The sequence below is a fragment of the Sarcophilus harrisii genome, chromosome 6 (assembly GCF_902635505.1).
Source record: "Sarcophilus harrisii chromosome 6, mSarHar1.11, whole genome shotgun sequence".
In the NCBI taxonomy this organism is placed as follows: Eukaryota; Metazoa; Chordata; class Mammalia; order Dasyuromorphia; family Dasyuridae; genus Sarcophilus; species Sarcophilus harrisii.
In genome coordinates, this window is record NC_045431.1 from 173,450,599 (window position 1) to 173,474,552 (window position 23,954).

General features: G+C 38.7%; 1 protein-coding gene across 1 annotated transcript in view; it reads right to left on the minus strand.

The window, feature by feature from the left end:
- Nucleotides 1–4,382, minus strand: part of SYNPO2 (synaptopodin 2) — a 208,594-nt gene extending 204,212 nt beyond the window's left edge. The window contains exon 1 of the mRNA XM_003772778.3: nt 4,114–4,382. Coding sequence (XP_003772826.2) covers nt 4,114–4,356 — 243 coding nt within the window. The 5' untranslated portion in view covers nt 4,357–4,382. The remainder of the gene's footprint in view (nt 1–4,113) is intronic.
- Nucleotides 4,383–23,954: the final 19,572 nt, after the last annotated feature.

The window sequence follows — 23,954 nt, forward strand, 5'->3', positions numbered from 1 at the left end:
TGGCCAAAGCAGTCTAGCCCAAGAACAGGTTGGACCCTTAGACAAGATAGAAGAAAAGTTGGTGCTTGAGTAAAAAGTGTCTTCCTAATTTTCTAGTTATCCATGCTGCTAAAGAGGATGTAGTCACAGTCAGAGGATCATAACTTAGGAGTTATGATCAAGGGCACAGAGTGATGGTGAAGGAAAAAGGAAGAAGAAGAAGGAGGAGGAGGAGAAGGAGAAGGAAGAAGAAGAAGAAGAAGAAGAAGAAGAAGAAGAAGAAGAAGAAGAAGAAGAAGAAGAAGAAGAAGAAGAAGAAGAAGAAGAGAGGAGGAGGAGGAGGAGGAGGAGGAGGAGGAGGAGGAGGAAGAGGAGAAGGAAGAAGAAGGAGGAGGAGGATGATGAGGAGGAGGAGGAGGAAAAAGAAAAAAGAAGAAGAGAAACGAGGAGGAGGAGGAGAAAAAAAGGAGAAGGTGGGAAAAAAATGAAAATTTAAAATTACACAGAGAACACAAAAAAGTTCAGGAAAAAGCAAATATAGAGCAGTTTTGAAAATTACATGATTAATTTATATCCTTTTAAAATAAAAACCAATATGTGAGAAAGATTTGTGGTTTAATATATAATCTATTTTTTGTCTTCTACTATCTATAGAGAAATGTGTGTATAAGTTCATAAAATAATTAAATATGAAAACTTCTTGGAAAAATAATAAATTTAGTGTTCAAGATTAAGAAATTGAATGGAATGATAAATCAGAAATACAAAAATAGATGATAAGAAGAGACATATATTGATCTTTTCTAACAATCTAAGAGCCTGAGTTACCTTAGCTTTCAATCTACTCATTAAGGTAACATAGGGTAACTGCAGGTTGGAGGCAAGTATCGGGAAAATGCAAGCAAGTAATCATTTGCTTTGGATGTTTGTGACCAAGGGCATTTTTTCTTTCTTGGATGATGTGAGTTTTATCAGTTGCTCATTTTTCTCTGAGCACCCAGATATCGCTACAGTGACATACAGACTTTCCTCAGGATTCCCTCTCCACAATGCTTTCTCCCACCTCTGTTCCACTTAACCAGCATGCATGGTGCCATTTTTGAACAACTATGTGAAGAGTGCACTCCCCTCAGAATGGCTTTATATCAACCAATCACTGAATATTGGCAGCTAAGGGTCAGTAGTGACCCCACCTGGCAAAGGCAAGGTAGAGCACCTTTGATTTTATTCTGAGCTCTGAAAAAACAATTTTTTTTGTAACTAACCTCGGGTTATAGTGTATCTTTTATCACTGTGTGTCATTTCTCACTAAAAGAAAGGAAAATAAATAATAAAGATGATATGGTCTATGGGATCAAATGCTGTATTTTAGTCAGAAATCCTGGGACTGAATTCACTAGCTAGCATCCTGTGTGACCATAGCTAATTCCTTTTACCTCTTTGGGCTCCTGTTTCCTCTTTTATAAAATGGAATGATTGGACTTAATAATCTGTAAGACATTTCCAGCTCTAAATCTCACGGTCCAGTCTCCAAAGTGGGACCCTTCACCCACAGAGGGGCATCTGTAGCATGGCCCAACAGGGATGTGACATGACCAAATCTGATAGAAAGTAGAAAGATGGGTAACACTCCAATCCTGCCACAAGAGCTTCAGGGGAAGAGGTGACACTCATCCCCAATACGTCACCTTTTAACTGCCAACTTCACTCATTATCTTCCAACTTTCTCCAACAACGCTGCCCCAGCTCTGCCCCAGCAAACCTTCTATCCTGGGCTAGCACTTGGCTGGCCTCTCTGCCTCTACCCTAGTTATCAGCCCCTCAGACTGGTTATAACATGGTTAACTATTTAATTTTAATATAACTAGGTGGCACAGAATGCAATTAAATGGTAGAACAATAATAAACATATTTGTTTGTACCAGCAATTTAACAGCTAAAATCCCTCCATATCCTGCCTTCCCAGATCACCTCAAGACTTTGGCAGGAGCTCCTTGGCAGGCAGTGGCCAAAGATTAAGACCATCCCCATTCCAAATTTTTCATTTTTGGTGGGATGGAATGAGTCATACAAGACAATCAAACATGAGTGACACTTTGGATCGTGGATCACATTACATTATCTTCCCCCCTAAGCCTACTCCTATTCCAAACTCTTTTTTTTTTTCTTTTCAAGATCATCACCATTTTTATCATCACCAGGATTGGCAAACTTGAAGCTATTCTTGACCCCTCACTCATCCCGACCCCACAATCTTAATACCTCACCCAGTTTTACCATTTATATCCTTAAGATTTTTCACATCTGTTCTACTTTCTCGACTCATACAGTTACCACCCTAATACAGGGCCTTATTGCTTCCCTCCTGACCAATATATTATTGCTTCCTCATGTTTTTGCTTATTTCCAGTCTCTCTTCTCTTAGAATTCATATTCCACACAGCTATAAAGTTATATTCCTCACATATAGGTCTCATGAAGTTACTCCCCAGCTCAATATACTCCTCATTGACTCAACAAATAACTCTCTGTGGCCTCTAGGATAAAACATTATTTCATCTTTATTTTGTCCTTTAAAAATATCTTTCTGTATGTATAATGAATACCTAATTATGTAATGTAAATGTTTATATAATGAACACAGTTATAAGTATAGAAGCAAATTACATAGTTTACAAATAAATAAATGTGCACATATTTGAAATATAGATCAAACTTTTTTACTATATGACAATGGTATATGGGCAAAAATGTGAAAACATTATTTTCCTCGAGGTCATGCTACAATTTCCACTAGGTGGCAGAATTCCACCATTGTTTCTTAAAGCCATCTCCCCCGCCTTTTCAAGTATAGCAAAACTGTATTTTCTTCTTGCTGCCAGTTTTTACAAGGTAAAGTGAAGGAGGAGCAGATAGCCAAGTATAGTGGCTATCTACTAGATAAAGCTATATATCCTATACTGATGGCTGTTAAAAATAATTTCAATGACAATAAGAACGCATAATGAAGGCCATCCTTTTCTATAGTAAAATGATTCTATTTTTTAAACCCTTTTAAAGTTCTGCAAACAGAAGTTCAGCTTTTATTGTCCTAGTATAGCTGAAACCTGGTTATCCAAAAAGAAGGCTACATTAACTTGGGCATGAATAAATTCTCCAAGATTATGTTCTAATCTAAGGAGTAAACAAATACAAATTTTAAAAGCTGAAAATGAAACTTTCAGTGTCGTAAATGAACTTTGGGTTACTATAGATATCTTTCCATTAATAATTTGATTTCATCTACATATAGGGTGGCCCATAAGTCTTAGTGCAGTTCTACCCTGTGTAATTGGACAAATGGGCTGTTTGCTAATGTATTCAATACCTATCAGCTGAAAGAAAGAAAGAAAGAAAGAAAGAAAGAAAGAAAGAAAGAAAGAAAGAAAGAAAGAAAGAAAGAAAGAAAGAAATTAAGAAAGAAAGAAAGAAAGAAAGAAAGAAAGAAAGAAAGAAAGAAAGAAAGAAAGAAAGAAAGAAAGAAAGAAAGAAATTAAGAAAGAAAGAAAGAAAGAAAGAAGCATTCTGACAGCCTGTGCTCAGAGCCCTTTATACCCCTGCCCCAAACTGGTCTGTGGCTGACTGTTGAAGAATGGGTGCCACTACAGGCATCTCCCTAGAGATCCCGGGTCACCCAGTCAATGGTTTGTGTCCAACAGCAATGCCTTTTCTCCTTCCAGGACCGAGATGGTCCTGGTCCTGATCCTGGTCCTGGTCAAGAATGAGCTAAACTGAGCTTCTGAACCTCAGAATCTTAAACCCTTCCAATATGATTGATGGAAGATGACCCCAATCAATCTTTTCCTGTCTCTCGTTGGAGGCAATGCATTATTCTCAACTGGCTTGAAACCCCAACACACACTCGAGTGGGGTTGTACTTTTGTGCACAAATCAGTGTTTACGCCTCCTGTCCCGCCACTGTTTCAAGCGTTCCTAGGCACTCCGGATGGAAGCAGCCCAGCCCAGCCCAACAGCGAGTTGGGAATCTACCCTCCAAAGGCTCCAGGAGCTGCGGGGCAAACATCTCCTTCTGCGCCCCAGGCCACGGCTCCCCTGCCTGTTCCCTGCTCTTTCGCAGGGCAGGGCACTGCCTACCTTGGCCACTTGTAGAGGATGGTTCTGCTCCTTGCCACCGTGCAGGCGGAAGCCCCAGGGGGCCCCTCCGGTCATGGAGATGCAGACAAAATCCCCCGTGCCCATGGTGCTCCACTCGGGGGGCCAAGTAGCAGGAAGAGCCGAGAACAAGAGGCAGCAGTCCCGATGGGTGCCGCGGGAGATGTGCTCTGGCTTCGGCTTCGGGGCTGTTGCCAAAGAGGGATCAGCTGAGCGGGCAGGCATGGAGCGCCCTCCCTCATCTCCCTCCCCTCTTTCCTCCTCTCCCTCCCTCGCTCTATCTCTGAGTCCCTCCTTGCTTGCCGCCCTCTGGGCTGTAGCTCATGAATATGTTTATGAGAGAGAGAAAAAGACAGAGAGACAGAGACAGAGAGAGAGACAGAGACAGAGACACACAGAGAGAGACAGAGACAGACAGACAGACACAGAGACAGACAGAGAAAGAGAGAGGCAGAGAAACAGAGAGCATGAGAGAAACAGAAAGAGAATGAGAGAGAGAGACAGAGACACGCAAACACAAAGGCAGAGACAGAATGGACATGTATACATATATTGTATTTAACATATACTTTAACATATTTAACATGTATTGGTGGTCTACCTGCTATCTGGGGGAGGGGATGGAGAGAAAGAAGGGAAAAGTTGGAACAAAATGTTTTGCAATTGTCAATGCTGAAAAATTACCCATGCATATGTCTTGTAAATAAAAAGCTATGTAAAAAAAAAAAAAAAAAAAAAGACAGAGAAAGAAAGCATGAAAGAGAGCACAGGAGAGGCACAGAGACAGAGACAGAGAGACAGGCACAGATACACAGAGAGACAAAGACTGAGAGAGACAGAGAAAGAGAGAGAGACAGGGGAGAGGGAGATGAGGAGAGAAAGAAAGAGAGAAGGGGGGATGGAGAGAAGGAAGGAGAGTCAGATATATAAAATAATGGGCAGAAATAGAAGAGGGAAAGACAAAAACTATGGAGGGCTGGGGGAAGAACAGAGATAGAAAAGGGAGAGACAAAAATAGTCGGAATCCCCGGGCTCTCTTGATCTGATGGAAAGGGGAAAATGACTCTGTAATCCTGAAATCCATCAAAACCCAGGATCTCAGACCATTGATATGCATACCCAGAAAGAGCCCACCCATTCCAGTTTCTACTTTCTGTAGAATACTCTCAGCACAAACTGGGCAAAAAGGGAAGAGTCAGCCATGGCACTAAGTATTGGGAGGGGGAGGCAGCATAGGACCAGGGAAGAACATTGACTTTGAAGTCAGAAGATTTGGATTCAAATCTCACTTTCCTCATCTACAGAATGAGGGACTTGGATGAGATGGTCTCCCACGTCATTTCCAGCTCTAGATGGAGGGTTCTAAAGGAATAACAATATTTCTAGAAAAAGCTCATGTCTCCAGAGACATCAGGATTCCCAGAGCACCTTTCTTGCAAACATGTAAGTGCAGAGCAAAAGGAATTAGGTTGGAATCGGGAGATATGGATTGAAATCTTGATATTGTGTGTGTGACCGCAAGATGCTCTCTATTCAGTTCCTGTACTGCCCCTGTCCAAAGAAGAGAGGGGAGCTGAATGAGTGAACATAAGGAATTTATAAGTATTTACTAGGGGGTGGAGGGGGAGAAGGGGCATTGTGCTAAAACTAGAGATACAAAAAGAAAAGGCAGAAAGTCCCTGCTTTTGAGGAGCTCACATTCCAAGGAAGTATGTATGACATCACACAGGGAAGGCTTTAGCTGCAAGTCAGATGGAAAAGTCTCCTGGGGGGGGCTGATGGTGCTTTTCTGCTGGTCAAATCAAAACACTTTCTGGTCTGGGACCATTGGACAGTGCCAAGGGCAGTGGTAAGAACCTTATTTTTGGGGTCTTCAGTAAGTGTGGCTTCAGCCTAATACCAGGGTGCATTCTCCCGGAGCTGCTGCCCAGTATGATCACTGAGGGCCTTTAGATGCAGGATCTGAGGGGAGATGTAGTGAGGGTATGATTTCCTGGAGAAAAAGCCTCTGTGCTGTTTTCCCAAATATCCTCAGGATGCCTTAGATGCCTCCCCTAGGCTGATTTAACTGCCCTGTGAGTGGCAGTTGACTGACAATTGATGGAGATGGTTGGACCTTTCTCCATAGGACTGGATTGGAAACAGGACTGATGGTCTGACAGGTGATGACAATCCCTGGACTCCAGAGCTCATCTACCATTTGATAATAGTTAGAAAGCAGGTATGGCTCCTAGGGATAGAAAGGTAGGCGTTTCTCCACCATGATTTCTTTCCTTATTGATGCCTGTTTGGAGGACATAGATATTCTCAAGGTTTTTGGATTCAGGGTGTTGTATACTTCTTTCATACAAGTATGAGGGAAGATTATAGTCAAGATGGTGGTGGGAGTTTGCCTGCTTCTCTCTCCCTCTCTCTCTCTCTGTCCTTCCCTCCTTCTCCTTCCCACCTCTCTGTCTCTCTCTCTCTTTCCTTCTCTCCCCCTTCTCTCTGTCTACCTCTCTGTCTCTCGCTTTCTATCTTTCCTCCCCTCTCTTTCTTTTGCTTTCCCTTCTTCCCTCTCTCTCTGCTTTCTTTCTCTCTCTGTCTATCTTTCTGTTTCTGTCTCTCTCTAAGTCTCTCTCTTTCTTCCTCCCTTCCTCTCCTTCTTCTCTCTCTGTCTCTCTCTCTCTCTGTGTGTATCTATTTTTGTCTCTCTATCTCTTTTTGACCGTGTTTCTCTTTGTCTCTCTCTGTTTCTGTCTGTTTGTGTGTCTCTGTCTTGCTATCCCTTCCTCTTTGCCTCCCCTTTTCTCTCACTTCCTCTCCTTTCCTCTCTCTGTCTCTCTTTCTTCCTCTTTTCTTCTCCTCCTCCTCACTCTTCCTCTCACTACTCTTCCTTTTCTCTCTCTCTGTCTCACTCTCGCTCTTTCTCTCTGTATCTCTGTCTGTCTTTGTCTATCCCTATCTCTGTCCATCTCTGTCTTTCCTTGTCTCTAACTCTTTGTATGTATATTCTGTTTGTTTCTGTCTCTCTATCTCTGTCTGTGTTTGTGTCTCTGAATCTCTCTCTCTGTCTCTGTCTCTTCTCTGCTTCTTCACTTAAGGCCTTTCTCATGACCTCCAAGATGTCTCTGAATCTATAATCCTATAAACAGAGCTCTCAAGTAGAGTATTAAGAGTAACAACTCACATTCAAAGCTACAAAGAAATTTATGAACATTGTATTTTTCCCATTTTGTGGAGGAATAAAGTGAGAATCAGAGTCTTTGTGCAGAGTCACACAGCTGGTAAAGAATGGAACAGGGATTACAACTCATTGCCCCTACATCCCTCATCTTACTAAATCAAAATAATGTATTGTAAACTAATATGAAGAGAAAAAATAAGAAGCATTTTTCTGTATTTACAACTGCTGTGGACATACAGAATCCCACAAGCAGAAAGGAAAGACCCCATCCTTCACCTCCAGCTTAAAATATATTTATGAGAGGGAAGAGAAAATGTATTGGGCAGGAGGTTGTATATCATCTTGCAACCATGACCGCTATATGGTTTGAGATATTTGAAATTCAAAGAAGTGTTTCATTTTCCTTTCTTTCTTTTGATCTTTGGAATATTGCCTATAAAGTCACCTTCTTCCCTGCAAAAGGAATCAGCAAGCACACTCCTGAATAGTCAAACATCAGAGGGTGGGTTTGAAACATGGCCAAAGTTCTGTGGTATTTTCACTCTGTATACACACGATGGACCATGGACTGGGCAAATGGGACATTTTTATGTCCCAGTCACTCTTTGAGTTTTTAAAACCTTCATCCACATAAAATCCAGCTTCATAAAAGAGATCCAGGAATAGCTGAACTGCATTCCATGACAGGCCAAATGAAAGGACTACCCAGGGCACCTGCCAGTTTGAGGCTAACAGTGTTCAGAACAGTCTTCATGTTCATAGGGCACTACTAACCCCAAATCACAACACATTACAGGGAAATTTACCTTGGTTTAGACATGAAGAGACAGAGACAGACAGACACAGAAGCAGCGACAAACAGAAAGAGCAAGAGAAAGAGAGAGATGGAGAGAGGGAAGGAAGGAGGGGAAATTAAAGAAATAGGGGAGAGAGAGAAAATGGGGGAAGGAAGGACAGAGATAGAGAAATAGAGAGAAGAAAGGAGGGAGGAGAAAGAAAAGGTGAGGGAGATGGAAGAAAGGAAGAGACAGACAGATGCAGACAAAGATATATAGAGAGCAAGAAGAAAACAGAGAAGGAGAGATAGTGAGAGGAAGAAAAAGGAGGAGGAGAAGAAAGAAAGGAGAGAGAATTAGAGAAAAGGAAGAAGAGGAAGTGAGAGAAAGAAAGGAGGAGGGAGAGAGGGAGATAAACAGAGACAGAGACAGAGAAACAGAGAAAATCAAAGAGAAATGGAGACAGAGAGAGACAAAGAGAAACAGAGACAGAGAGAAAAAGAGACAGAGAGAGGCAGAGACAGAGACAGAAAGCAATGAGCTTTAAAAAATAAATAAATGCCAAGTGGAAGAGTTTGTATTTAACTTTAGAGGTAATGGGAAGTCATCAAAGCCTATGGAGCAGAGAGTAACCATGTCAAAACTATGCTTTAAGGAAATCACTTTGGCAGCTGTGTGGAGGATGGAAGGAGGAGGAGAAAGAATGAAGTTGCAGAGACCAATTAAGAGATTATTACAATATCCTAGAAGAGGTGATAAAGGCATAAACTAGAATCTTGAATATGTGAGTAGAAAAAAAAAAAGAGATACTAAAGATACAAAGGGGAGGGAATCTTCCAGAATTGCCAACTCAATGAATATTTGGAATGAGGAAGAGTGAGGCCCTGAGAATTATGCCAAAGTTATCAAACTGAATGGAAGGAAGAAAATAAGCATTTATTAAGCTCCTACTGTATGCCAGGACTGGGCTTAGCACTTTACAAATACTATCTCATTTTACCTTCACAACAACCCTGCAAGGTAATTGCCATTTTTATTCTCATTTTATGTTTCAGGAAACTGAGATAGACAGAAGTAAAGTGACTTGCCCAGGGTTACACAACTAGCAAGTGTCTGAATCTAGATTTCAATGCAATTTGTCCTGATTCTAGGCCCAATTCTCTATTCACTGTACCACTTAACTGCCTCTGGAAAGAGAATGGGGCATAAGATAATCAAATGGAAATGTCCAATAAAGAGTATTTGGTTCAATGTAAATGTAGAAATATGTATAGAAGAATTGCACGTATTTAACCTATACTAGACTACTTGCTGTCTAGGAGGAGGGAGAAAAATTTGGAATACAAGATTTTGCCAGGGTGGATGTTGAAAACTATCTTTGCCATATATTTTGAAAATAAAAAGCTATTATTAATTTTTTTTAAAACAAAGATACCACAGTCCAAAATAAAAAGAAAAAAGTGTAGCTGATGCAGGAACAGAGTCATTTGCATAGAGATGATAATTCAATACCATGAAGGCCAATTAAAAGGGGAGGGAGGGGCAGCCAGTTGGTGTAGTAGATAGAGAGAGCACCAGCCTTGAAGTCAGGAGGACCTGAGTTCAAATTTGGCCTCATTTGACACTTCCTGACTGTGTGACTGTGAGCAAGTCATTTAACCCCAATTGCCTCAGGAAAAAAAGAAAGAGAGAGGGAGGGAAAGAGGGAGAGATAGAGAAAGAGAAGGGAGGTAAGGAAGGAAGAAGATGCAAAAAGAAGAGAGGAAGACCCAAAACAGAGCCTTAGAAAACATCAATGATCATGGAACACAATATGGAAGATAATCCAACCAGGAGACTGAGGAGTCGCCAGAGCAGGAGGAGGAAAACCTGGCACAGCAGTGTTATAAAAATCTAGAGGAAAAAGGAATGAAGAAAGGGATGTCCTACAGCTTGAAGTCCTACAGACTGGTCAGGAAGAATGAGGACTGGGAAAAACACCATCAGCTTTGGCCATGAAGAGGTCAGGAACTTGGAGAGAGCAGTGTCAATTGGATGATGCTGGAAGCTGGACTGCAAAGGGACGAGCTTGTTTTCAGGACCAGTGCCCATTCTACAGTTCCCTAGCTGTGCATGACAAATGCAAGTATTGGTTTGAATCTGTTGTTTAAAAAGAAAAGGCCTTTCTCCCCCTGCCATATTTCAGGAGGCATCGCAAGACTTTGCATCTATCTCATCACCTGAAAAGAGCAAAGCAAGAGTAAAGAAAAGTGTTCTGGATTTGGAGTCAGAGGGAGTGAACTAGAACCCCAGCTAATCACTGATTACCTGTATGACTCTAGATATATCACTTTATCTCTGTGGGCTTCAGGTGCCACCTGTGTACACCGAGCACCTCTGAAGTCTTTCCAGCCATAGTAACAATCAGAGAAAAGATATGCTTTTCTCTGATTGACCAATGGGTAAGAGTCAAGCTATCCACTCATTCACACACAAGCTGTTGTAACAAACAAGAGCTTTGGAGCAATGAACCCAACTCCAATTTTCCTGGTATTTCAAGCCCTTACTTAAATATTAACAAAAGCTATGCATTTCTGTCTTGTGAGATAGGAAGTATAATCATCATTATCATCACTTTACAGATGAGGAAACCAAGGCTCAAAATATTTGTCAGTGGTAACAGAGAAAGGAATCATCCAAGGTGGATCCAGACCCTGTTTTCCACCTCCAAGGCCAGCACACTATCCAGCAGCACACTGCTCCTTCAAGAGCAAAAGGAAAGTGAAAAGAGTGACCCCAGGCAATCAATTAATAAGTACGTATTAAGCACCTATTATGTATTGGATGCTGAGGATAAAAATACAAATAATCAAACAATTTATGGATAGATTAGATTTGATGTTAAAATATAGATTCTCTTGCTTTTGATGATTTTCCACCATTAAAAAAAGGCATATGGTAAGAGTGATGTCTATAGTAATGGAACTGACCCATGAGAACCATGGGAGGCATGCTGGACTTAAGACCAGAAGACCAGAGTTTGAAATCCAGTTCCATCTCTCTCTGTAAAATTCAGGTAATAATATTTACATTACCTAATTCACTAGGTTGCTGAGGAGGTAGGGAAGAAAGGGCATTGCTTTGTAGGCTTCTAAGGCACTCTAGAAGTATGAATTATCAAAAGCCATAGTAATGAATTTTGAGGAGAGGAAATTCCACAAATTCAAATAAATAATAAAACTGAGCCCCAATTTAGTCCCTATTTAGTAGGTTTCATTCCCAGAAAAAAAAAAGAGCTCTAAGTCAGAGCTTCTTAAATTTTTTGCCACTAAAGAACCCATTTTTCCCCTGAGGAATTTTTTACAAAATCCCAGATATATGTGTATAAAATAGGTCTATAAATCAAACATTTAATGATACTAAGTCATAAAGAAATTTATTTTTTAAAAAAATTTGCTATACAAATAATTTTACCATTTTAATGAGGAAAGCAAATTTGCATACTAATGAAATGGATGTGCTTGTTTATTTTTACATAAAGAATTAAATCTTCGTGGAATATTTGATGCCTTTTACTGTTGCCAAATTTTTCGTGACCCCCCACATTCAGTTATGTGACTCTTTATGGGGTCAAGACCAATGGTTTAAGAAGCTTTGCTCTAAGTGACACAGTGAGGAGAGCGCTGGTCCTGAAATCAAGAAGATCTGAATTCCATTCCAGTCCAAGTGTGACCACTGGGAAGTCACTAAATCAAACAAAACAAAACCCACCTCTGTCTGCCTCAGTTTTGTATGTGTAAATTGGGTTTAGTATGATCTACCTCCCAGAGTGATATTTGTCAAATACTTTGCAAACCTCAAATATCTATATATGTTTACTATTGCATTAAATTGAGTAAGAATAATCAAAGAACTACTAGTCAAGGTGAAAGAGATATTTATGCTTTTTGACAGCTGTTTTTTCCAAGAATGCCCTATCTAAAAATCTCATTTATTTTTTTAATCTCTCGTCATACTTGAATCAATCAGCAACACCTGTTATAGGCCTGAAATAAGAAAGATTAGGGTTAAAATCCCACATATGGAACTTACTTCCTGTGTAACTATAAGGAAGTCACTTAACTGCTCTGTGCCTCAGTTTCTTTATCTGTAAAATGAGAGGATCATGATAGATAACTTTTTAAAATCTTTTCCATTTCCAAATCTATAATTAAATGTCTATTGTGGGCCACGCACACAGGCATAGTAGATGATGGTGATTTAAAGAAAAACTAAATTTTATTTTATTTTCAAACAAAAATCAATTTTCCCCCTTCACTCTCTAATCCCACCCTCAATGAACAAACAATGAACAGTGAACCCCTGTTATAAGCATATATAGTCAAGCAAAATGGAATTCTTCATTAGCCCTGTCTAAAAAAATCTCAATCTGCATTTTCTATCTCTCTGTCAGGAAATGAGCATCATGTTTTATTATGAGTCCTAGAGAATTGTGGTTGGTCACTGTGTTGATCAGAGTTCCTAAGATTTCATAAAGACAACACACACACACACACACACACACACACACCACATGGGAGTAGTGGTGGGGGAAACGACAGAGACAGAGATACAGAAAGAGAGACACAGAGAGACACAGAGAGGACAGAGAGAAACAGAGACAGAAAGAGAGAAATATAGTCATATCTATCCAAAACAAACAATGAACACATATATAATGTACATAAATATGTTTATATATGTAACCATAATGCATATATATGTGTATGTGTATATATATACATATATATATAACATATATACATATACACACACACACACATATATATATATATATATACGTGTGTATGTGTGTGTGTGTGTGTGTGTGTTGTTTGTTTTTGCAGGTCAAGATCTGCTTTCCCCAATCCTGCTTCTCCTCCCCATCATTAAGATCTGAAGAAAAACAAAAGCCTTTTCTGACATATATATTCAAACAAAACAAATTTCCATATTGATTACATCCAAAAAACTTTCTGACATACTGAATCCTTCTCTCAGTCGGGGGGGTGGGGAGCATGTTTCATCATTATCATGAATGGTCATTATGCTGAAAAGAGTTTGGTACGATAATATTGGATCTCATTTATATACCACAATTTGTACATGCATTTCCCAATTTCTGATCACCTCCTCAGATGCCCATTCTTTGCCACTTCAGAAAAAAACAATACAGTTATCCCTTCCACATTGTTACTTCCCCCATCATGGCTTTGATATTTCACAGAGCAGCATAAGAAATTAAATGGGAATATTTTGGGGAGTTTTGCAGACGCTACAGACAATGTGTGAAGACCAGCAGATGACACCGAGCCTGTGATTAAATACTTAACCCAAATTTTACAGTACGGTACTGTAAAAACACCATAAAAGAAAAAAGTCAGATTTCTTCTTTGGTGCAAAGGTAGAGCCAAAAAAAATTTACATGGATTTTTCAAATTGTGGGAGGAAACTGAACCCCTAACCCACATAATGTGGGAGGAATAAACTTTTTTTTTTCATTTAGAGTTTGTTTTACTTCCTCTAATTTCCACCTCCCACCTCTTTCCCTCCTATTTTCTTATATTGGAATGTTTTTCTGTACCCAACTCTGTGTGTGTGTGTGTGTGTGTGTGTGTGCATATTTTTCCTTCTTTTGACTAGTTCATATAAGAGTGAAATTCAAGTGCCAGCTCTCCTCTCCACCCTCCTTATTTGTATAGATGTCTATTTGTACATTGTGATTATATGAGAGTTTCCCCTAATTCTCTCCCTCCACCTTGCTTTTCTTCCTTCTTTCCATTTTTAAAAAAGATCATAGAGATATTACAGAATTACATACCATACATAACCCAGGTTGTCTAATCAGATTGCCCTTATGAAAGTTAGCGATGATAGGGTTGTTCATTTATATTTACCTTTTTTATATTTCTCTGCAATCCTGTATTTGCAATTCAAAGTTTCTCTGCAGCTCTGATCTTTTCATCAGGAATTCTTGGAAGTCTTCTATTTCATTTAAGATTCATCTTTATGCATTATGGGATTATATTCAATTATGCTGTGTAAGTTATTCTCTGTTGTAAACTCATGTCCTTTGTCTTCTAGAATATTATATTCCAACACTGGTGGCTGCCAATTGTGTGTAATCCTGACTGTGGCTCCTCAATACTTGAAGTCTTTCTTTCTGACTGCCTGCAATAATTATTTTTTTCTATGATATGGCAGCTTTAGATTTTGACTAATATTTCTGGGAGTTTTCATTGCAGAGTTTCTTTCTCAATGTGACAGATGAACTATTTCTCCTTATACATAGCCTTCTGGTTCCAAGAGTTCTGAACAATTTTCTCTTAAAATTTCTTGAAATATAATACCAAGGTACTTTTTTAGACATGACATTCAGATAGTCCAATGATGCTAAAATACTTTTTTCCTTAATCTATTTTCTGGGCCAGTTGTTTTAGCATGAGATGTATTTTCTTTTATTTTTTTTCAGCCTAATGACATTGCATCTCTTGTTGATGCATGGAAACATCGGCTTCTATTGTCTCATTCAAATTCTCAGAGAGTTGTTGCTTGGGAAGGTTTTGTACCTCTTGTGCCAAGCTATTAATTCCCTTTACAATTCTTTGTTTCATAGTTCTCACTTCTTTTCTATTTTATCCCTTAAGATCTCTTATTCCATTTAAAAGCACTTTATCTCTTTCTTTAATTCTTTCTTACAGAATTCGAGTGGAGTTTGAGCTTATTTTTAGAGTCATTCTCTTCTATATTTGTGCTTTGAGTATTCCTGCTACCATAATGACTCATTAAGATGGAATATTTTCCCCCGTTCTCCCAGCCAACTTTCTACTTAAAATTTAATGCTAGGAGTAACTAGGTGGTGCAGTGGATAGAGTACTGGCTCTGAGTTCAAATCCAGCCTCAGACATTTACTATCTGTGTGGACTGGACAAGTCACTTAATCCTAATTCACACACACACACACACACACACACACACACACACACACGACTTGATACTTGATGCTTAGGGTCAGGCTCAGCCACACTTCTGGAGGGAAGTTATAGGCTGGAGTGTTATGTTATTCCAGGGTCTCAGAGACAGACTGAATGCAAGCTTTCGTATTCCCCACTGGGTCTGATCCAAAGTAAAGTCTGATTGCTGCTTTCCTGGTCTGAACTCTGCAAATTCCTGACCTGATCCATGGCCCAGTCTACCATGGAATGTCATTCTCCTTCAGAGGTGCTCTTCTCACTCTACAATGGATCTGTGACCTGGAACTGGATAATGGGAAATCAAGCTGCCATTTTCCACCTATCTCTATCACAATGGCCCAGTACGGATCTAGAAGCAGTTCTGTTCCTATATGAGATGATATCTTGCTCTGGTGCACATTCTCTTCCCTGATGTTAGCGTTCTCTGTACCCCATTTTCAGCCTCCTTATCCCCAGCATCTCCAGACCTCCCTTTATGTTAACCTGTGCTAGTTAAATAACTCACTGTATCTTTCTCTGGATTTCCTTATCAGGATTCTATTCAGGACATTTTCTAGATCTGTTTAGAAAATGGGAGAATGCTTGTACTGCTTTCTCTCATTCCACCATCTTGATTCTACCTTCCTACAATGGAAAAAAAGTTTTTTTCTTAAAAACCAATTTTGTTTATTCACTCCTACACTCTACAAATCAGTTGATCAACTCATAGAGCCCAAATGATAGGTTCTCTGACCCATGACAGCTCTATAAGAGTAGTAACGCACTGTACAGTGATCTCTGAATAGTGGCCCCTACAATGACAATGGGAAGGGAGTTCTCATAGTCATAGCTCCAATAAGTACTATTCAAGCATTAGTGACTCACATCTAGGGATTCCTTTAATAGGTTACTGAATGTACCAGGTAAGGAACATGTATTTCTCTCCTCTGTGCAAAATTAATTATGAAAGACAGAAAAAGATTCACAACACATATCATAAATATACTTAAAATAGGATTCAATGTTTTGCTTATAATATAGTTACACAATCTCAAGAGGATGATATTTAAACTTCAGAACATTAAATATTTTGTAGCACAACTAAATATTCCTCATCTGACTTTGGCTTTCCCCTGTCCAAACAACTTCTAATACATGTATTCTAATGAAACAGGGTCCACTTGGATGAACTCTCTTGTTGGTGCTAGTCTTCTGTATACAAGTGCTAGAACTTCCTCCCTCTGCTACTTCTGATCCCAAAATAACTTGGATCTCTGAGCCTCAAACTCACAAAGTTGCCTCATTGAACAAATCCATCCCAACACAGGTAGCTGTTAACTTAAGACCAGAAAAGGATAAATTACAAAGAGGCAGCCCAATATGTTTAAAAGGATTGTGCATGTTTAGCATATATCAGCTTGTTTTCTGTCTTTAGGGGTGGAGGGGAGGAAGGCAAGGGAGGAAGGGAGAAAATTTTAGAACACAGTGTCTTACAAAAAAAATGTTAAAAACTATCTTTATAAATATTTGGAAAAATAAAATACTATTGAGAAAAAAATAAAATAAAATAAAAAAGGAAGCCCAAACCCAGTGTTAAGTTTGTCAAGACAGGACGTATCTTTTTGAAACCATGTGCTCATGGCCACATAGTGACTGGGGTGGGAGGCAAGGCAAGCCACTTGTCTCCTACTGCTCTTGAAAAGTGATTTAATATGATCTGAAACCAAAAGGGAAGAAAATTCAAAGAACAGAGCCATTTTTTTTAAATATCCACTGAGTCATCAGCTTTTCCTAATTAGCAACCAATCAGGAGATATTCTCATAATCTCAATGTGACAACTCTCCTCAACTTAGTCAGGCATATGTCACCTAGAAGTACAAAGGTCAGATTCATGTGTGTCCTGTTCAACAAGTGTTATAACTGATTAAAGTTCTTTCTACACATTAAATCTTATGACAGAGTGTCATATTGTAGTTAAAGAAAAAACAAAGAAACTGGTATCACGCTGTGCTTGATACCAGAAAGAGCTCAAGAGTACACTTAACCTCAACATGAAGGAAAAGTTACTTGAAGCTTACCCAGATGATATTCTGGAAGCTTTTCCATGTATCTTGTTTCCTAGCACCTTGTTTTTAAATGCCCCAAGAGGAGAAATTTCCTGTCATTTTTCTTCTTTCTAGCATAAGTAATTCTGCCAATGGTTCATTGATTTTTACCACCAAAAATATTTTTTCTAATAGCGCATAGCTCCCAAATCTCTTCCAATTTTTCTTTCTGGTCCCTCCCTTTCTCAAGGGTTCCATTGCTAATTCCCTCGTTTGGATAAAAGATGATTGCGATCAAGACCCACTGGGCCTGAGGGATTCTCTCTCTCTCCAATGAGTGCCTGGGCAATCATTCAAAAACTATTTTGCTTTCCCTCTCAAACTGATAGATGGATTTACTTGTAAGAATATCCGGAAATGATGTTATTCAGGAAATACAGCTGCTTGGCTAAGTTCCACCAGATTTTATAGAAACATAAGGAAAGTTTGATATTTGAGAAGGAGCAGCCACTTATATAAAGTATCCTCAGATCCGATCTTCATTCAATAACTATGCACATGAGTGGAAGCTCCATTTTCCCCCTCATAGAATATTTTACTTTTGGAAAATTTTTTTAAATGGCCAAGACAAATAGAAGGAATTCCAAGAATTTTAGGAAGATTAGTATGAACTGATATAGAATGAAATGGGTAGAATGGTGGGCACAATGACCACATGAGAGCAAAAACAAACGAAAAGTTCACTAAGGGTTTGTCAAAGTCTGAGTTACTTGTGGGGGAGGGGCAAGGGCAAAAGAGGAGAAATGGTCCTAAAAAAACAGTTAATGAAACAATTTCTCTTATGTCAATATAAAGGTAGTGATATAAGGACAGGCAAGATCTTAGAATTGGCGATTTTTACTCAGCTTCTTTGTTGCAAGGGAGCCTTCAATCTCTAAGAGCACAGGGAATTAGTACTCAAAAATGGTTATTTTTATAAAAACTAAATTCATCAATAAAAATTTACTTCTTAAAATGGTTATAAATGCAATATGGTGTTATGCTAGGGTTAGCATAAAGAGACCTGGGTTTGATGCTAAACTCAAAAAGGGAATAGCTGGGCAAGACATTGCTTCTCTGACCCTCAATTTCCTCTTTTCTATAAAATGGGGGAAATAAGACTCCGTAGCATGAACCTCAAAAGCAGTAGATGAGGAAAGTCCTTAATAAACCTTTAAGTGTTATATCAATCATTCAACATGACTAACTTCCTACTATGTGCCAGGCAGTGTGCTAGATGTTAAGAAGATGAAGACAAAAGTAATGGAAACGTTGCAATGTGAATGTGACATTATTATTCATTTAAGAACTAAATCTAAAAACTGTGAAAGTAATCTGACTCTGCAAGTCACTGGAAGATCAATTTTTGTTTGTTTGTTTTTAATAAATGCAAATGACAAACAAGAAACATTTAATTCTAGTGAAATCTCATTTTTGCCCTTTGAGAGCACTAACAAATTCATTTCCTCGGTAAACCTAAACAGAAAGACTATGATCACCAATTTAGAGCTAGAAAAGGGGCCTTGAGGCCATCTAGGCCTTTCCTTTTGACAGGTTCAGAAACTAAAGCCCAGAAAGGTTAAATTAAATTAAAGGTCACGTTGGTAGTCAACCAGAAGGGATTTGGATGCAGGTCCTCCGACTGATCTTTCTACTATGCCCCATGCTACAATGGGCACTAACAATTCTTCCTGTAATAAGGTATCTATGGAAACATGTTAGCATTTTTTTTTTCATTTTGCAAATAGCACCAAGGCCAAAACTTAGCTCCTTCCCAAAGTCAAACATGGCAGAAGCTGCTCAAAGACATGGAGAGCATTTTCTAAACTAACTAAACTCTAACAAGCCTGGTTTTACTTGGCTTCTTTTGGAATCTATTTGATCCTGCCCCAGAAATCAATGGAATCCAGATGTGAGAATGATGAGCAAGTCTCTATTTTAAGGTTAGGATCACTTTCCAAGAAGGATGCCAATCAGGTCACTTGTTCTTAGGGATGATCCTTCCAGATCCAGGAAGGAGAATGGGGAGGAGTTGGTTGTTGTTATTATTGTTGTTTTGTATGGGTAGAATAAAAGGTAGGGTCTAAAAGACAAAAACATTTTATAATCAGCCATGCAGAGATAAAAATAAAAATCCACTTCTGACCCTGCAATTCATTAACAACTACTAAAGAAGCAAATGCCAATATTTCAGAACTTTAAGTAACCTTTGCTTAAAGTTTAGGTGAAAAGTTGGTTGCATTTTAATTGGGGTTTGTGGGGAAGGTGTACATAAGCATTCTTTAGTGTAAAAGTACATTGGGCTAAGCTTTAAAAAAAAAACCTTATCTGCTCCAAATTCTAATTAGCACATAGATCATACATTTAAAGCTATAAGAGACATTAAAAAGGTCATCATCCCTCACTTTTGTTCAATCGTTTCAGGCATGTTCAACACTTTGTGGCCCTATTTGGACTTTTCTTGACAGAGATACTAGAATGTTGCATTTTCTTCCTCAGCCTATTTTATAGATGAGGAAACTGAGGCAAACAGAGTTAAATGACTTGCCTAGCTTATAAGTGTCTGAGATTAGATTTGAATTTAAGTCCTCCTGCCTCCAGTACTGGTGTTCTATCCACTGAAGAGCCACTTAGAGGCTTAGAGAGCCCAAGTGACTTGGCCCAAAACCATATAACTAAACAACTTGGTTAAGACTTAAGCCCAGACATAAGACTCCAAGTTTAACAATTTACCCATTTCACCATCCAAATGAGAGAACATTATAAATTCAGCAGAACCAGAGGATACTGACACTGTTCAAAGGTGGCAATGAAGACCAGATGTGCTTAGGAGCCTCTTGAAAGCATTGGGAAAGCAAACAGGAAAGCATCAACTCTCCAAAAAACCAGTGGGTAGGGAGACAACCAGTCTAGTTCTGGTCTTGTAAACCAATGGGGAAGCCTGGATCTGTTGTCATTTTTTGCCTGTCCTGGTCTGATCCTTATCTTTCCATATTTAAATAGTAGATAATAATAACTACCTGCCCCCAAATCCTTCAGGACATGTGACATTTAACACAAGAGTGATTGCCAAGGTTCAAGTTAAGATCTCATCATCAACACTTAATTGGAAAGAGCTCCATCTGTTTGCCTTTGAACTTGAGGCCTACAATTCATCATTCTGTTCACTATACCACCTGATCATCATCATTTGCTGAAATTATTCTCTCTCCCAAAGCACAGTCTCCCAATATCTAGTCTCAGACCATAATAATGATAATAGCACTTATGTTTATTATCTCAACTGAGTCTCAGAGAGACCCTGAGAAGTACATTGTTTAAGTATACTGTCATCTCTAATTTACAGAGGAACTGAGGCAGGCAAAGTGAGTCATTCACAATGACAAAGCTACAAGTGTCAAAGGTCAAATTGGAATTCAAGCCCCTAGTCTTCATGCTTCATGCTTCATAAGTCTTAGTCTTTTGAAGCTGCTCTGGACATGTTTTGTATTCTCTGCTTAGGGGAAGAGTGAATAAGAAAAGGTTAACACACATCTTACAAAGAAGTGTTTATTATTCTCCAGGGTTCCTGTGTTTTACAAGCATAGACAAAACTTGTGTGCTAATACATGAAATTTGTGAGGCATTTCTGTAATTTGTCACCTTCAAAAATAACAGTTCATTTTCACTACAGAGAGTAAATGAATTGGTTAAATCCCTACCATTTTTGTAGGAAGTTGATCAACGACATTGATTAATTTGGGTTTTGTTGGGGTTTTACTGGTTTCAAGATTATTTTATGTATTTATTTATTCAAACTATCAAAATAGACTAGAATTTATGAGTTACTGGAAGAAAAAATATAAGAAAACTGGGAAGTTATGTATTTTTAGAAATACGAATCATGCCCTATAAACACAGAATATTTTCTTCCTTTTTAAAATGCTGCATTGGCTCCCTGACCTTACGGAATACACAATAAATTTTCTTTGGTGGGTTATAAAGAGCATGTGCAATGTTCCCTGATTGTTTCAAATAGATACTGTTTATCATTTTAAAGAACATTGACTCTATTCTTATGCTATGTAATGTTTTAAATAGGAATAGGTTCTGTAGTTCCCAATTTGTTTCAAATTAACACCTGGAAGCTTGTGAAATTTATTCCTGTCATAAATGAATGAGAGGAGAGTGCTATATGATAACAAGGAGAGGAGAGAAGGTTATGTTTTATTATTATCCTTTTCTTTAATGAAATTGCCTATTATTTCTATATTCTTTAATATTATTTAGGTTCCATTTATATTGGAATCCTTTCTTCAAATCCCCTTTATTAATTATAATTTTATTGGACTATGAATCACTCAAGAATGTATTTAATATTTCTACTTTTCTGTATTTATGGGGGGGGGGGTTGCCCCAGCACATGGTCAGCTTTTACAGAGATATCATGCATAGTTGAGAAAGAAGTATATATTTTTTCTATTTCCATTCAATAATTGCCAAATATCTATCATATCTACCTTTTGTAAAATTCTATTTAGGCCTTTGATTTCTTTCTTATCTTTTTGTTATTTGTTTTGTCTAAAGAAAGCATTTTGAGATTCTATCCAGCAAAGCCACTTCACCCTAAGAAGAGCCTAGTGGCTGAGCTGCCAGTCTGATCAAGCTTGACACCAGCTTCCCAGGGGCAGAGTAGCTTTCCTTGTCCCCCATTGGGGGGACTGTCCCCATTGTCCCCCAATGGGAAGTTGCAGCCCATTGACAATGAGGACAGCTCATCATTATCCATCAACTCAGTAGCCAAAAGCAAAGCTGCCTTCCTGGCTCAGTTCAGTAATGGCCAAGCCTGTTGATAACCCAGGCCATCAGTGCATTGACCTGAGCCAAGATATTATGCTCTTAGAAAAGGCTGTCCAGTTAAGCAGTAGAACATGTCTTCCATAGTCAACACTGCATGTGAGAGTAAACATCATGAGGATATCTTAGAGTTGTGACTTACCTTGGCCACACATGTTCTCTATAGATATTACTCACTAATATTGTATTTTAAGTTCATGACCATTCTCCCCACCTTCTGAACTTTGAGTGTTCTTCTGGGAGAGTTTGCCCTTTATATTGGGAGTGGGGAATGCTATATAAATGCTATTCTTGCTTTGCTATTTGAGTTAATGCCTTTGCTAAAGAATTTAGTCTACTGGCTGATTGCAAAGAAAAAGTACACTGGTAGGTAGGAGTCTCACACATAAGTTTTAGGGGGCTGGTGAATCGGATAAATACCTTGAAATTCGTAGCATCCATTACACTGGAATCTAACTTACCAGTGTTGGTGCAGATGGGGAGAGTGAGACCAAATGAGATAGGGAGAGTATTCAAATTCTAATTATCAGTGTACACCTTTTAGCTATTTGTAATGGCAAAACTGATCCTTCTACCTCTTAGCTCATGTTGACTGGTCAGAAAAGGCAGCTGCCTGGTTTTAACAAAGATAGTCCCCATTGATTCAAAATTAATTCATCCCCAGGAAAGGGAATCTTCCGTTGACCTTCAGATCTGGCTAAGCTTGAAATATAAAGATACTATATAAACTAAACAGACCTAGATCTTAGCAAAATGAAGCATACCTAGATGCATGTATTTGGCCAGAATAAAAGCTATAAAGTTTAAGAACCAATAAATCTACTGAAGGCTCTGGTCTTAGAGTTGTAAGGAAACATTGAATCCAATCTCCTCAGTTTACAGATGTGAAAATTGAAACCCAGAGAATGGAAGTGACTTGTCCATTCCCAAACTCAAGCATAAGTACTTTGAAAGTCAAGTCTCTTTCTTTTTAACCCAATGGTTGATCTTTAACAAAAAGTAAGTATCAGGCTATTCTTTCCTTTTATCAGTAAAAAAACAAAAAACAAAAAACAAACACTAAGATGATGTTTAGTTTTGATTTAATAAGAAACAATATTCATAAAGAAGTGGGTTTTTCTATGAAAACCTGGATGGTTTTGTTGAGCTATATATAGCCTTTTGACTTCACTGAAAAATAAAGTCTGACGACTTCCAAACTCACTTTGGTCATTGACTCCATTTTGCATTGTTCCAAGAAATTTCTGAGTCTGAAATTCTCTCAGATAGAACTCTGTTTTTTAAACCTTACTCTATTTTAGCAAACCAAATGCTTGAAAGAGTTCCACAAAAGTCAGTTTAGCAGTTTTCAGGGACGGCTTCTTTCTGGTAGGTAAATGAATGCAGATCAATTCCCTCTGGTTACTTAGAAGAAATGAGGGCACTTTGCCCCACCATGCATCTTGGATTACCATTTATTTGTTTATTGTGCTTTATTCCTAGGGACCACTACTTGTCTGTTCACTATTTCCATCTGGTTACCATTTCCACCAGTTTCCTGAGGAAGGAGGAGTTCCAGAAAGGCTGGTGTGTATTTGTCTCTAACCTGTCTCTCCACTGCACAAATGACACTGAAACAATTCTTTGACTTGCAGTTGCCACCCCCCTCCTCTTCTAGTCTTTGGTTGTCCTTGATGTATTAAATTATCCAGAATGGCATCAATGAAAAATGCTTGCCTAAACACCCATGTCTATCTCTTTCAAGTATGAGTTCGGTAAGTTTTTGACTAAAGGGAAAGAAGTTCATAACAATGATAAGAGTTGACACATAAAGCTGAATTGTGGATATTTTCTAGAACATAACTCCAGAGCTGGAATGGATCTCACAGACCATTTAATTAAACCACCTTACTTTATAAATTAGGAAATTTAGGTTCAGGGAGGTGAGTGACTTCCCTAAGGTCAGAATCAGAGACAGATTTAAACTCAAGTTTTCTGACTAGTGATGTT